Source organism: Python bivittatus, unplaced genomic scaffold, assembly GCF_059951505.1.
Source record: "Python bivittatus isolate LINGU-HERP-01145 unplaced genomic scaffold, Pbiv_v1 ctg000840_np1212, whole genome shotgun sequence".
In the NCBI taxonomy this organism is placed as follows: domain Eukaryota; kingdom Metazoa; phylum Chordata; class Lepidosauria; order Squamata; family Pythonidae; genus Python; species Python bivittatus.
Window position 1 is genome coordinate 46,504,833 of NW_028277113.1, and position 12,640 is coordinate 46,517,472.

General features: G+C 33.3%; 1 protein-coding gene across 5 annotated transcripts in view; it reads right to left on the minus strand.

The window, feature by feature from the left end:
- Positions 1-12,640, minus strand: part of ASPH (aspartate beta-hydroxylase) — a 118,399-nt gene that overhangs the window by 81,134 nt on the left and 24,625 nt on the right. The window contains exon 5 of one of the 5 annotated variants that reach the window (XM_088130762.1): positions 5,248-5,421. The exons of the other annotated variants lie outside the window; for them this stretch is intronic. Within the exon in view, the coding sequence (XP_087986888.1) occupies positions 5,248-5,421 (174 nt within the window). The remainder of the gene's footprint in view (positions 1-5,247; positions 5,422-12,640) is intronic. 5 annotated transcript variants of the gene reach the window in all.

Sequence of the window (12,640 nt, forward strand, 5' to 3'; positions counted from 1 at the left end):
GCTTTCCCCAGTGAGGTACACCTTGTGCCATCATTATTGTCTTTTGGTGTTAGGCAAAGGTATATTTATTCTCCTTGATCCTTTCACAATGTGTTAATGCTGCAGTGATGTAAAACTTTTACTGCTACTTTTACACTGCAGATATTACTTTGCATTTTGCATCTTATTTTTATACAATGTCTTATTGTTTTTCTGATTTTAGCCTATTGTTTTTAATTATAATTGTAACTTTTAATTGTATTCCATTTCAATATTACTTTTCACAGGATGAAACATTTTAAATTAATAAAATAAAACCCAAATTATAAAATCAAAGAGTTGGAAGGCATCTCTAAGGTAATTTAGTCAACCTTCCTACTAATGAAGGAAAGCCACTATAAAAAACCTCCCTGATATAAGGGCATCCAGCCTCAGCTTAAAAATAAAGGAGAGTCCATCATCTTCCATAGCAACCTGTCCCACTGTGAACCACTTAGTTATTCTTCTTAATATATGATCTAAATAATTTTTCCTGGGACTTGAACTCATTGATTTGAGTTCTATACTTGGAGAACATTTTGTCAATGATTCACGTCAGTGTTTCTAATGTTTGAAGATAGCTATCATACACCTTTTTACTTGTAGCTTATCCAACTAATCATACTCAGCACTTTATTCTTACCTCACTGGAGTTGGTATGACCCTAAATATATTCATTTTCATCCTCTGGAGATATATTTGCATGCTGGCATATTTTTCGGTCAGGAAATGTACCCAATACACCAGGCAAGGTCTGGTTCTCTACTCCACTTCCATGGATGCAACCAAAATCCTTTTACCTGTATTAGGCCAACACAATGCTAACTATTTGTTGTCTACTAAATTCTAAATCATTTTTGTACATACTGCTGTCAAAACAGTATCATCCATGCTTTATATAAGCATCTGTTTCTTCCCAAGTAAATGTAGAAATTTATCTAGGTGTAAAAATTAGTTCTCACATGGTCAAAAGTAAATAACATGATGCCACAACAAGTCATTACCAATATTAAGAACATATGGGAGTGGTATCTCCAACCCAAAAGAGAACTGTTTCTAGTCTTTGATGTGGAACAGGAGAGAGAAAAAGGTGCAAGAAATCTGAATGCTGAATGTTATAGAGTTCACATTTGATATCCATTAATCACTTGAATTTTTTCACAATGGCTTCATAATTTTGCTGTAAAAAATTCCAGATAAACTTATCTTCTTGTCCTGGAAATAACTTGTACAGTGTATTGTTTTGTTAGATGAGAGAAAGCCTGACACTATGTTGCAATTCCTTTTAACAGCTTTGATCTAGTTTTCAATCTTTTTCCATCTTCTAAATTGGTATCTCTTTGACATTTGTAATTTGATAAATATATCCTTCTTCATCCAATTCAATGCTAAAGATATTGAACATCTTTATCTCTAAACAGGACTCTGTAGTATTTAATTTTTATCCAAATTTAGAATCAGCTGATGAACATCTCTAAGTATGACCCACTAATTACTTACACAACAATCTAATAGCAACATTGTCTAGCCTTAAGAATGAATCTGGATCTATTTCTACATGGAAACCCAAAGATGTATACTATTGAATAATTCAGCAATTAAACAGCTTTCTCCTTTCCCACAGCAATTCACCTATTATCAAAGATTTTCATCATATTTTAGACCAAGCTAAGAAGGTCCCTGAAAATCTTGGGTGTGAACAGTTGCCAGCAAATTGTCATATTTAACATGTGAGAGAAGGAAAAAAAATATTAAAAACCAGGAAGTGTGCATAGTAATTGTATTTGTATAATTTAGGTTAATTAAAGTTTTGTCATGACCCTACTTACTTTTTGGAGAATAGCCTCTAGTGTTCCATCTAAAAGCCAAAGAAAGCCTTCAGCCTGGAAAAATACTATTATTGACAGGTTTGAAGGTTACACCCACACGTTTATTGATATGTATCTTGTAAAGCCCTGAAAAACTCAGTTAATGCAGAGTTAAATTCTGTATACCATTCTACCTCAAACCTAACTGGGGTGTTATGATCCAGTGCACCCAGCAATAATTACTGGGCTCCATGAACCACATTTAATTAAAAAAATGGAAATCTAGCATGTCAGTGTCATGTTTATTTCCATCAATACCTTTCGACGGAGAGGAGAGGAGAGGAGAGGAGAGGAGAGGAGAGGAGAGGAGAGGAGAGGAGAGGAGAGGAGAGGAGAGGAGAGGAGATGGAAGTTAAAAATAGTGTGTAGTTATATCTCAGTTCTGTCTTTGGAGGCTTGCTCATAAGAAAGGTAAGCTGAGGCAGCAGTGTGTGTAAGGTGAAGACTATTTTATTTGGGGGGTGGGGAATAACCATACTAGTTTGTATTTTGGTCCATGGTTTCATGTGATTGGTCAAGGCCTCCAAGAAATAATTTTGTTCAAGTATACATATCATATTCACAAATTTTCAAATGTACCTACAGGTCCAAAAAAGGTTAGGGATATCTGCTCAAGTAGTTCTTCTATAAGCAACATACTGGTGGTGTAAGTAACATGTCTGCTTATCAAAAGATGTATATATTTAGCATTAAATTCATATCACTGACATCAACTAGATTAGATTTGTTTCACTAATAACTTATTGCACATGAGCTTGAAATCATAAATTTTAACCGCACATGTTCCACTACATTAAAAGGGCTGTCTTTTCTTCCTTATTTCTTTTAACATTGAAAAGATGAAAATCAAGTTATCTCAGACATGATAATTTACATTTCTCATTAAAAGAATGTGGAACTAAAAGTCCAAAATTTAAAACAAATGAAATTTGACATTTGAAACAGAATTGCTTTCAAATATATTTTTAAAAAATGTTGTTCTCAAAATAAATCCAACAATTATTACAATATGGGGCAAAAATCTTATTTTTCAAGTGCAGTTCAGAAACAATTATAAATCAATTTCCATGAAATAACAGATCACATTCCTCAGTAAAATATATCTTAAAATATTGTGTTATCCTGAAACATTAGGCCATTGAAGCAAACTAATTTTAACATTCTTCTACAGCTAGTGAAATTGATATAAACTGTGAAATTATATTTAATTCCCTGTCCCCAAATAAAAAATAAAATAAAAACTACACAGACAGAAAGAAAATATCTTACAGTATTTCTAATGACAAAAAGCAATTTTAAAGTAAATTCTAAAATAATTCTAAAGGCCAATAGGGCGTGTGAGTTTAATAAATAAATGATCCATGACCAACACTGGGTTCAATACAACCTGACTCATCTGTTGATAGGTTGTGAATAATGACCGTTTTCAAACAGGAATTCAGTTCTGTTTGGGTAATCAGACTTACCTATAACGGTCATGTGAGTAGGAAGAATTTCTTATAATCTGTTGCCTCCGGTCATTTCTCACATATTCAGGGGAGATCTTGCTCTATTTTTGTAAGCTTCATATGCAATTTAGAACCTTTTTTATAAAGAGTATATTTCATGAGCTTGCATAAATGGTCCAGGCTTCCTACTTCAAACCTTGCTCTATAAATGTGAAGGGAAGAACGTAAGGAGGATATGAAGAACATGAATCCAGTAAGTTTATTCTGACTTCCCCCTAATGAGACAGGGAATCTCTGAATGCAGCTAAGATAAACTAAAAATCAATTTTAATGTGCAGTATTAATGATATAAAATTTTGTGTGTATGGAAAGAGTTAGCAAAGTAAATTCTAGACTACAAATACCATTTTGTTACAAGTCATTCACTGTTCATTATATGACTTCCAAGATCTATAGTTAACTTATTCTACTGTAACTAATGATACAAAGTATACCATATCAAACAACAATTACTACAACTGCATATATTCATAGTAGTTATTCCTGTAACTCAAAAAATTACAGTGTGATGGGAAACTCATTGTTTACACCAGATAGAGTTGAAGGTGGTCACAGAAATCCAGGGTTCAGCTGATAAATTTTGATTTGAACAGATAAAATGAAGTTTTATGCAAATCATTTACATATTAGCATCACAGCAAAATAAGCAGAAGCTAAAAGCAGCTACTCAGAATTACATGCCCAGTATTATCAAGTAAGGCAAGCTTATAAGATTCACAGATCTCTCCTGTAAGCTGTAGGTATTATTTAAAACTTATAGTAATATTGCACAAATAATTAAAGCTGCTACTGTTCCCAAGACTGAACCTTGATCAGCAAAGTTCAGCATTTGTTCAGTTGGATGCATGTAGTGTAGGCACCAGATTTGATTCTCTCCTTCCCAATGTTCACATTTTCCAGAAAGGAAATCCAGTGCACAGAAACATAGACATTGAGAAATGGTTGAATTTCAGGAGTCTGAATAATCAATAATGACCTCACTATGAGACCAGGGTTAAGATGAGGAATAAAATCAAACCCAAGTCAGCCACCACTTTGGAAGCCAGTTTGCACTATCTTTAATTTGTTCAGCATTACAAAAAACACATATATACATGGGTGGGTGTGGGTGCATATTTATTTATTTACAGGTTCTTATTTTCATAAAATATCCACTTTTTTTTACAAACAAAACTGCCTTTTAAAGAATAGTAATATATGAAGAAGAAAATGACTGAAGCCTGTTTTAAAATCTATAATAGAAGCTGCATGCTTGGTTTTAAATAATAAATGGTTTATTAGAAAGGTAACAAATTTTAACAACTACTCTCAATATGTATTTTGTAAAATCAAAAAAACTAGAAAATTAAGAAATAATCACTGATACTAAATTCAGTAATAGTACTCTAATTTAATGCTATGGTAGGCAGAATCTTAAAATCTAGAGTATCAATATATACACAATTTCAGACATGCCTAAATATCTACAGCCAATTAACACTTGTTAGGAAAAAAAGAACCATTTACAGATTAGTAATATAGGCTACTACCATAATGCTTGTGCATTTTAGTGCAAAGGCAGACATAAACCAATCACACTGGTTAGGATACTGTTGTGTTAATACTGACAAATGTTATTTCACTTTGTCTTTTGACTGTATATTTCTAAAAGGGTTTAGACATGAGTCTACATATGATTGATCTGTCCATAAGAGGGGTTTACCCTGTTTTACTCCAGCACCTTTTCATGCTTAGTTAATTTCATGGACATTTCCATTCATCAATGAATTGTTCCATGAACCGAAGTCACTGATTCTGCAAATCCACAATAACACATGTCTTTTTCCCCTGAACCCCTTCATTCTGTGACGTACCATCAACATCATCTGTTGCCTCGTTCTCTTCTTCTTCTATTATTTCAAAAGGAGTCATTACATCATAGAGAAATGAGAGGAAGCCATAAAACCAATCAGAACTTTCCTCTGCTAAAATATTAAGGACTTCCTCAAGTGAATCAATATTTTCATTATTGCCATCTTTGGTTAGGCCTATACAAGAATAAAGGGAAAAGAAGAGAGAGAAAAGGCAGTATTAGGCAGAAAGAAAAATCTTGATCTAGAAAGCTTTAAGAGACCCTATATCTTGATCACCAGTTTAACAGAATAGAACGTTAAAAAAAGATATTTGAAGAAATTAGTAAAAGAAGAATTAAAATAAAAAGAGTCAAGGGATGCAGTGGTTTTATTTATGAATTACGGAAAAACTTCCAACAGACATATACACATTACTGATTTTGTTATGTCTATTCAGCACAAAGGGTCACTAGTTGGCTGTTATATACATATATACATACACACACACTGTACACATATATATTACCTCTACTGAAGTAACTATCTTTTGCGTCTGACAAAGTATAACTTTGCTCATGAAAATAAGTATGTTTTCAAAGGGCTACTGGACTCTTGTTATTACTGCAACAAAACATCTACTCTGCTGAAAATAAACTGTCCAGACAACAAACATATGTTTTCATGACATTTCAAAAAATGATAGCACTAAAGGAAGGTAAAGTTAAAAACAAAGTACTCTAAATACTAATGCAAGCAAAGGCCTACTGGAACAAGGACTGGGTGAGTTCACAGTCCAGTGGTTACACTAGGCTTCCCCAATCTAGTGCTCTCAAAAAGTGATAAAACTGCAACTGGCCTAGTTACAATGGAAGAGAATATCTAGGCTAGTTCTTGGAGTTGCAGTTATAGAATGCCAACAAGGCTCCAGATTGGGCTAGGTAAGTTTACAAAAGCCTTCTTCCATCATTTATTCCCTAGCATTCAGAAATATGTCTGAACCTGAAAACTGCATTTAATTTTTATGGCTAATTATTTATAGATCACTCATAATTTTTTAATCCTCTTCTGAAGCCACCACATAGATTGAGGAAGACTGTTTAGCAATGAATAAAAAACCACAAGTCCTAAAAAAGATATACTACAGATCTTTTGATATGTCAGTCAATTTCTCTGTGTTTCCCCTACCCCGCACATTTCTCTCAATTTTTCAAACTTTCTCCTAACTAATAAACTGCTCCTGTTAGTTCTCAGCTTGTTTTTTAAAATACTATTTCCCTTAACTCCATAAGCTACTTTTGGCCTTCCATTAAATTCAAATTATTTTCTTTTATTCATTTTAATTGGACAATACTTCCTAAAATACACGTACTTACCTTTTATAGTTTCCTTGATTCTGACGGCATTTTTGTACTGTACTTTTCCTAGCACTTTTTAAAAATCATTTTTATTCATTTAAAATTAAGATATAGTTACAGAAGAGATATCAGTAAGTGGACAAAGAAAATTTCTGAAGTTATACAATTAATGCTCAATATAACATTAATAAAAGATAAACCATTCCAGACAAAATACACTGAGTTGCTTTTGTGATATGTCTGTCTGTCTGTCTTTGAGCTTAGTGCCAAAATCTCCACTTTATTATTGGTAAATACAAAGAAAAAAGAAAAAAGGAAGGAAACTACTAAAAATGATATCTATATTTAATATCTGACTTCCCCCTTCTTCGTCTTCGTGCTCCAATTGATTTACAGTATTTATTAATATAAACTTTAGAAACCATACTCAAAATGTTTATATTTGCCTTGCTGCATGACATATATCTGAAAGCTATTCTTGCTTAAATTTAGTTGAACTTCTATTATGTGTATATACTGTTGGTTCTGCCATTGCTGCATATTCTCCAAGTTTAAGTTCCAATGAAATATTGTTGGTACTATGACTTTTTTCCAGTGTTGTACAACATCTGTCCTTGCATCCATGAGCATATATCTTATTATGGCATTTTTTACTGACGTGTACAAAGAGGTACAGTTTCATTTTGAATTTTTAATCAAATCTCCGAATAGTGCTATGTATGCCTTTTCAATACTTTTGGGGGTTTTTGCTTGTCTACCACTAATGTTCTGCCACTATTTCTAAAGCAATTATGAATAATAGGGGAGAAAGTGGGCATCCTTGCCTTGTGTCATTTGGAAATCTGCTGAGAGTGCTCCATTGTCCATGATTTTTCCAAGCATTTCAAAGATTACTACCATGATTTAAAACATTCCCAAGCATGCAGAAGAGATTTGACCTGCTTATTTTCCTGTTTAGCTTCTCTTTAATTTCTTATCAGCAGTTTGCTTTGCAGTTCTGTTGCAATCTTAAACATATTTATAAGACAGTAAGAACCACTGAACAAATCAGAAATTAGTTCTGAGTAAAATGCTCAAGAATGTGCTCTGATAGTGCTGAATTTGCTGTCCATTTTTCACTTACGTATATGAATTTCAACTACACTGTATAGTGATGCCTACTGCTTAACAATGAGACATTACATACTACTTAGCATTAAATCCATGGTCACTGTTTTAATTATTACAAGGCAAAGAGATGCATTTTATCTATGTCACAATTTAAGTATACTTAGTAAACACAAGAACTACTTATAGTTCCAATGTAAAAGAAATCTGAAAACAAATTATCACAGTAAAGACACGAACAGCTAAGATTATTAGCTGTTATTAGCTACTGGCTAGGTTAGTCTGCCTCTGACCACTGGTTGTTCAAGTATATTATACAAGAGGCTTCCTTTAAAGGTGAGGGAGATTTTGGTGGATAGGATGAAGCTAGATCAGATATGAAAAATTGTGCATTCTAGATTTCCCCCCAGTAAGGCAATTCCTAAAATAAAACTGGATGATATTTTAGGCAGCCTCAGAAATCACATTTATCCTTTACTTGCAGTTATTTCCCATCTACAAATGGGTTTCAAAGGTGATCTAGGAGAGGCATGGAAACACTGCAGGATGAAGAGAGAATAACTGAAACATGGCTTACTTTGTTGGAAGACAAACATTGGCACAAGTATGTGTTTATATACAGAACTCTATATTGATATAAAGTGCTACTGTGAATGTGAAGAGATAACCTGTAGAAATAATTCTCTTTTTCATCATATGGAACTGTAATTGTCATATTAAAATAAACTAGTATTTATCAGTATATGCATTAATGCAGGGTAAGATTACTCTGTAATCAAAACTCCTAGTTTATCATAAATTCAAAATACTCTGGTGCATTATTGAATCATACTTAATTATCTATATTTAATTTATATAGAATTCTGTAAAGCATAATGTTAAAAAACAGAAAAATCATTTCCAAAATATTTCACCATTATTCATTTACAGATCTTATAACTGAAAAAAAGAAAAGTTTTTATGTTGAACTGACAATTGAACAAGTCATGAATGGGAGAGATCCAGGGTATGTTCCTTTTTTTTTTTTTCCAAATAATTTTATTAAGAATTATAAATGAAAAGAATCAAAGCCAATACAAGCTACAAAAAATACAAACAGAAAAATACAGAGGGTTATGATCCTTAACTTGCTGAATTCTGTGCTATTTTTATTAAGTAAACAATTGTTAGGATACATTTAAAAATGCAATAAATTTGATCATGTAAACTCCACTCAAGAGACTTGGAAAATACTTGAATTAAAGTTCAGTCAACTTTAAACACTATGTTAATATTGCCCAAGAAAGATATAATTGGTTTACATTGGTCCACAATGTATTCTGCATTCCTTCAACCAGAGTAGACTGAACTGAAGGGTTAGGGTTAACAGAACCTCCTCCAAGTTCAGATCAACTAGTTGTTACATGCATACACCTATACTGTTTTAATGCAAAAGTACAGAAGTGCTTTGCAAATGCCATTTTCCAAGATTCTTTTTCAATTTCCCAGTCTAGTCTACAACCTTGGGATTTCCTTGCGGGCTTCTATCCTAGTACTAACCAGGTCTGATAGGGTTTAGCTTTATAAAGATAATCTAAATTTGGCTAGATGATACCATTGCTGTTAGTGATTTTAATTAACAGAAAGTATCCACTGATATTTCACATAATTTATTTTATTTAATGACCTTATACCCTGCCACAGTCAAGTGACTCACAGCAGCTTCCAAGGTATACAATACAATAACAATAACAATTACATCCACAGTAAAAACACCAACATGGATGACAAGAGAAATCAAAGTAAATAAAAAAATGATACAATGCATTAAATCAAGAATATACTCTCTTAAATAATTCAGTTTTCAGTAACATCCTGAAAGCCAGCACAGAGGGAGCAAGTCTAATCTCCAAGGGAAGCCATTCCTAAACAACAGCACCACCACAGAAAAACAATGCTGCCCAGCCTTGGCTTCTCTCACTTCACAGAGGCACAGGACCAATAACAGCTGTTCCTAAAAGATCTAATGAGTCAAGCCAATTCTGACTGGAACAGGTACTCCGAACCATGTGCCATTTTGCAAAAATTAATATGCTAATTTGTATTCAGAAACCTATCAATAATCAGTGCATGACCTACAAAATTGGAGTTATATGCTCCCACTGCAGGAGCCAACAAGTAGAGAAGCTGCCATATTCTGGACCATTTGCAATTTCCAAATAAACTATAAGGGCAGGCCTAGGTAAAAGCATAGTAATAAGGGCACGAGTTACTATAGCCAGGTCCTCCTACACCAGGTAGGGTTGCAATTAGTACATCAGCTATAGCAAAGTTCTCTCTATCCACAGCTTCTACATGCTGTTCTAGCAGGAGCTGAGAGTCTATAAGGACCCCCAATCCTTATTGTCTCAATCCCATTTATGGGGCTAACTCAAACTGAAAAGGGTCCAGAGAATCTATTTCACCCAGGGTATCCCAAAGTTGATCTGCTTATCCTTCTGTTCATTAAAATATGGTGTTTATAACTTAATTAACCACTTACAGCAATTAGAAAGGCATACTTCATGTAATGTTTACATATTACTTTTACTATTTAAGGAAAAGGGATAAAATTATCATGATCTCTGTCAAGCTGCAGGCGAAATGTATTTATTTATAGTCCATGTTCAATATTTACAAGATGACATAAAACACATGAGATATAAAGCAGCAATATAAAATAACAATAAAATAGAACTTATAAAGAAAGGCCTGAAGCAATTAATAGCATAAGGGAGGCACCAGATTTCTGCAAGCCACAGCTATTGTTAAAAATTTAACAACCTTGTTGGTAATAGCTGAAATTTAATTCCCTAGGAGAAAAACTATAACCTCTTGTTCTGAGGAACAATTACAATTTCTAGCAATTGGTGCTATGAGTTCTGTTGTATAGAGGGCACTCTACCCGTACCATGTGAAACAGATTCAACTTCTGCATGGAACATAAAGAAGTGCAATTTTCATACAGGATACCACTTGTTGCCCTTCACTGATTCAGTGAATTCACTGATTCAGGCAAAGGTGAAGTGTGAGAAATATTATAAAAATATCTGGGAACAGAGTAGGGGAAGCTAATTATTCAGCTGTAATGGAGGTGGGAAACTCTGGTTCTATCTGTTTGGAGATCTAGGTCCCAGATCCTCCGGTGAAGAACACAAAACTAAATCCCTCACTCAACGCAGTATGTTTAATTTATTAAACATAATATTAAAATTAATTCAAATGACTTTTTCAAGGTTTTCAATTTTTTTAAACATAGCAGACATGTCTACATGATGTTAAACATACAGTGCCTACAAAACTTCTAAAACTTGAACTTACCTTGAAAATTTATTTTTATTCATCAACTTAAGTGGAAATATTTTTTCCTGACTTCTTCCATTCTTAGCTGATTTCTAAGTTTTGAGTGAATAACACAGAACAACTGTATAGTAATATGTACTTTAAAACTATAGGGTCAGCTTTTCAAAATTTGAGAGATTATAATTTCTCGTTGTATATTCATAAATGAAGAAGCTCAGATTCAAAGTGCTTTGAATTTCACAATATAAGGGAGTAACTTCATCTAATATATAGTGAATAATCCCATACATCATTTTCAAGTGCTGGACATCAACAAATGATGTCACATAATGGTATGGCTGACTTTATAAAAGCATACCCAGTGGGTTACATGAACATAATCTAGTAATGTCATAGGTACTTTGGGTCTCAAGTGCTCGCTGCTTACCTCTGCTGGACACAGCTAAAATGTTTCTGCTTCAGCCCCCTATTTTACTCAAGTCCTCAATATCTGAGGAACAACTTACTGATATCCATGCTATGGCAGCAGTAACAGCTTCCCACTACCACTACCACCAAAGTTAGGAAACTATCCTTATATAGGGGATTGAGATTGCTTGCAGGAAAATATATTGATTTTAGATCTTATATCTCTTCAATGGGATGTACAAAACATTCTGAATCTAAAAGGTTGTTCCAATTTTACTGGAAGTGTTTCAACATTGTTCCAACCCATTCCAGAAATATTTTGAGCTCAGAACATTTCTAGAATGATTGTAACAGCATCAGAATACCATTGATAAGGTCAGACAAATTATTCTGAACAAGGCATTTGGAGCATGATACATTCCAAATCTGAAACATTTTGCAGTAGTCTCTATTAAATTGCATATATAATTAACATACCTGATCAAATTAGTTTGTCTGTCTCTCTCTCTCTCTCTATATATATATATATATATAAAAATATATAAATAAATAAATAAATTCCTTTCTTTGCTATGTTAGCAGAAAACAAAAGGAATTAAAGCATGACAGCAAATAATTTTGATGGCTCCTTTTCACCATAGGTTGCAGAAATAAACCAGATTATGAGGAACAGTGAACACGCCACTTTAAATGACAAAAACAAACTGATTATGATTATGTGCTGTCAAGTTAGTGCTGACTCTTAACAACCACACAGATATTCTTTAGGAGGAAAAAAATAGGCCAAAATATATATTCAGTGTATATTTGCTTTTTCCTCTCTAATTCTTAGTATTTTAGTACTTCAAAATGGTGATTCAAAGTATAAGGCTATTAGACCTACATTTTCAGAAAGGCAGGGCAAAAAAGCAAAAGACTGGATTCAGATATGGTTATGTTCTGAGAAGACTTACTGTAATCAATGGGACAGGTAAATCAATCTAAGTCCAGTTCATTTTAACAGATCTACCTTAACCATTACCTAATTCTTGATCAATACTAGTATCAATTTCAAACCTTGAGGGGTCCTTCATCTTGAATATACTTCATCATGACAGGGAGCACTGAAAGCTAACCATTCAGTTACTCTTATATGCCAGAAAGAATAACTGACAATAAATGTTTTAGCTGAAGAACTGACAGCTTTTTTTTGTTTCCTTTCCCCTACCAAAAATCTTCAGAAC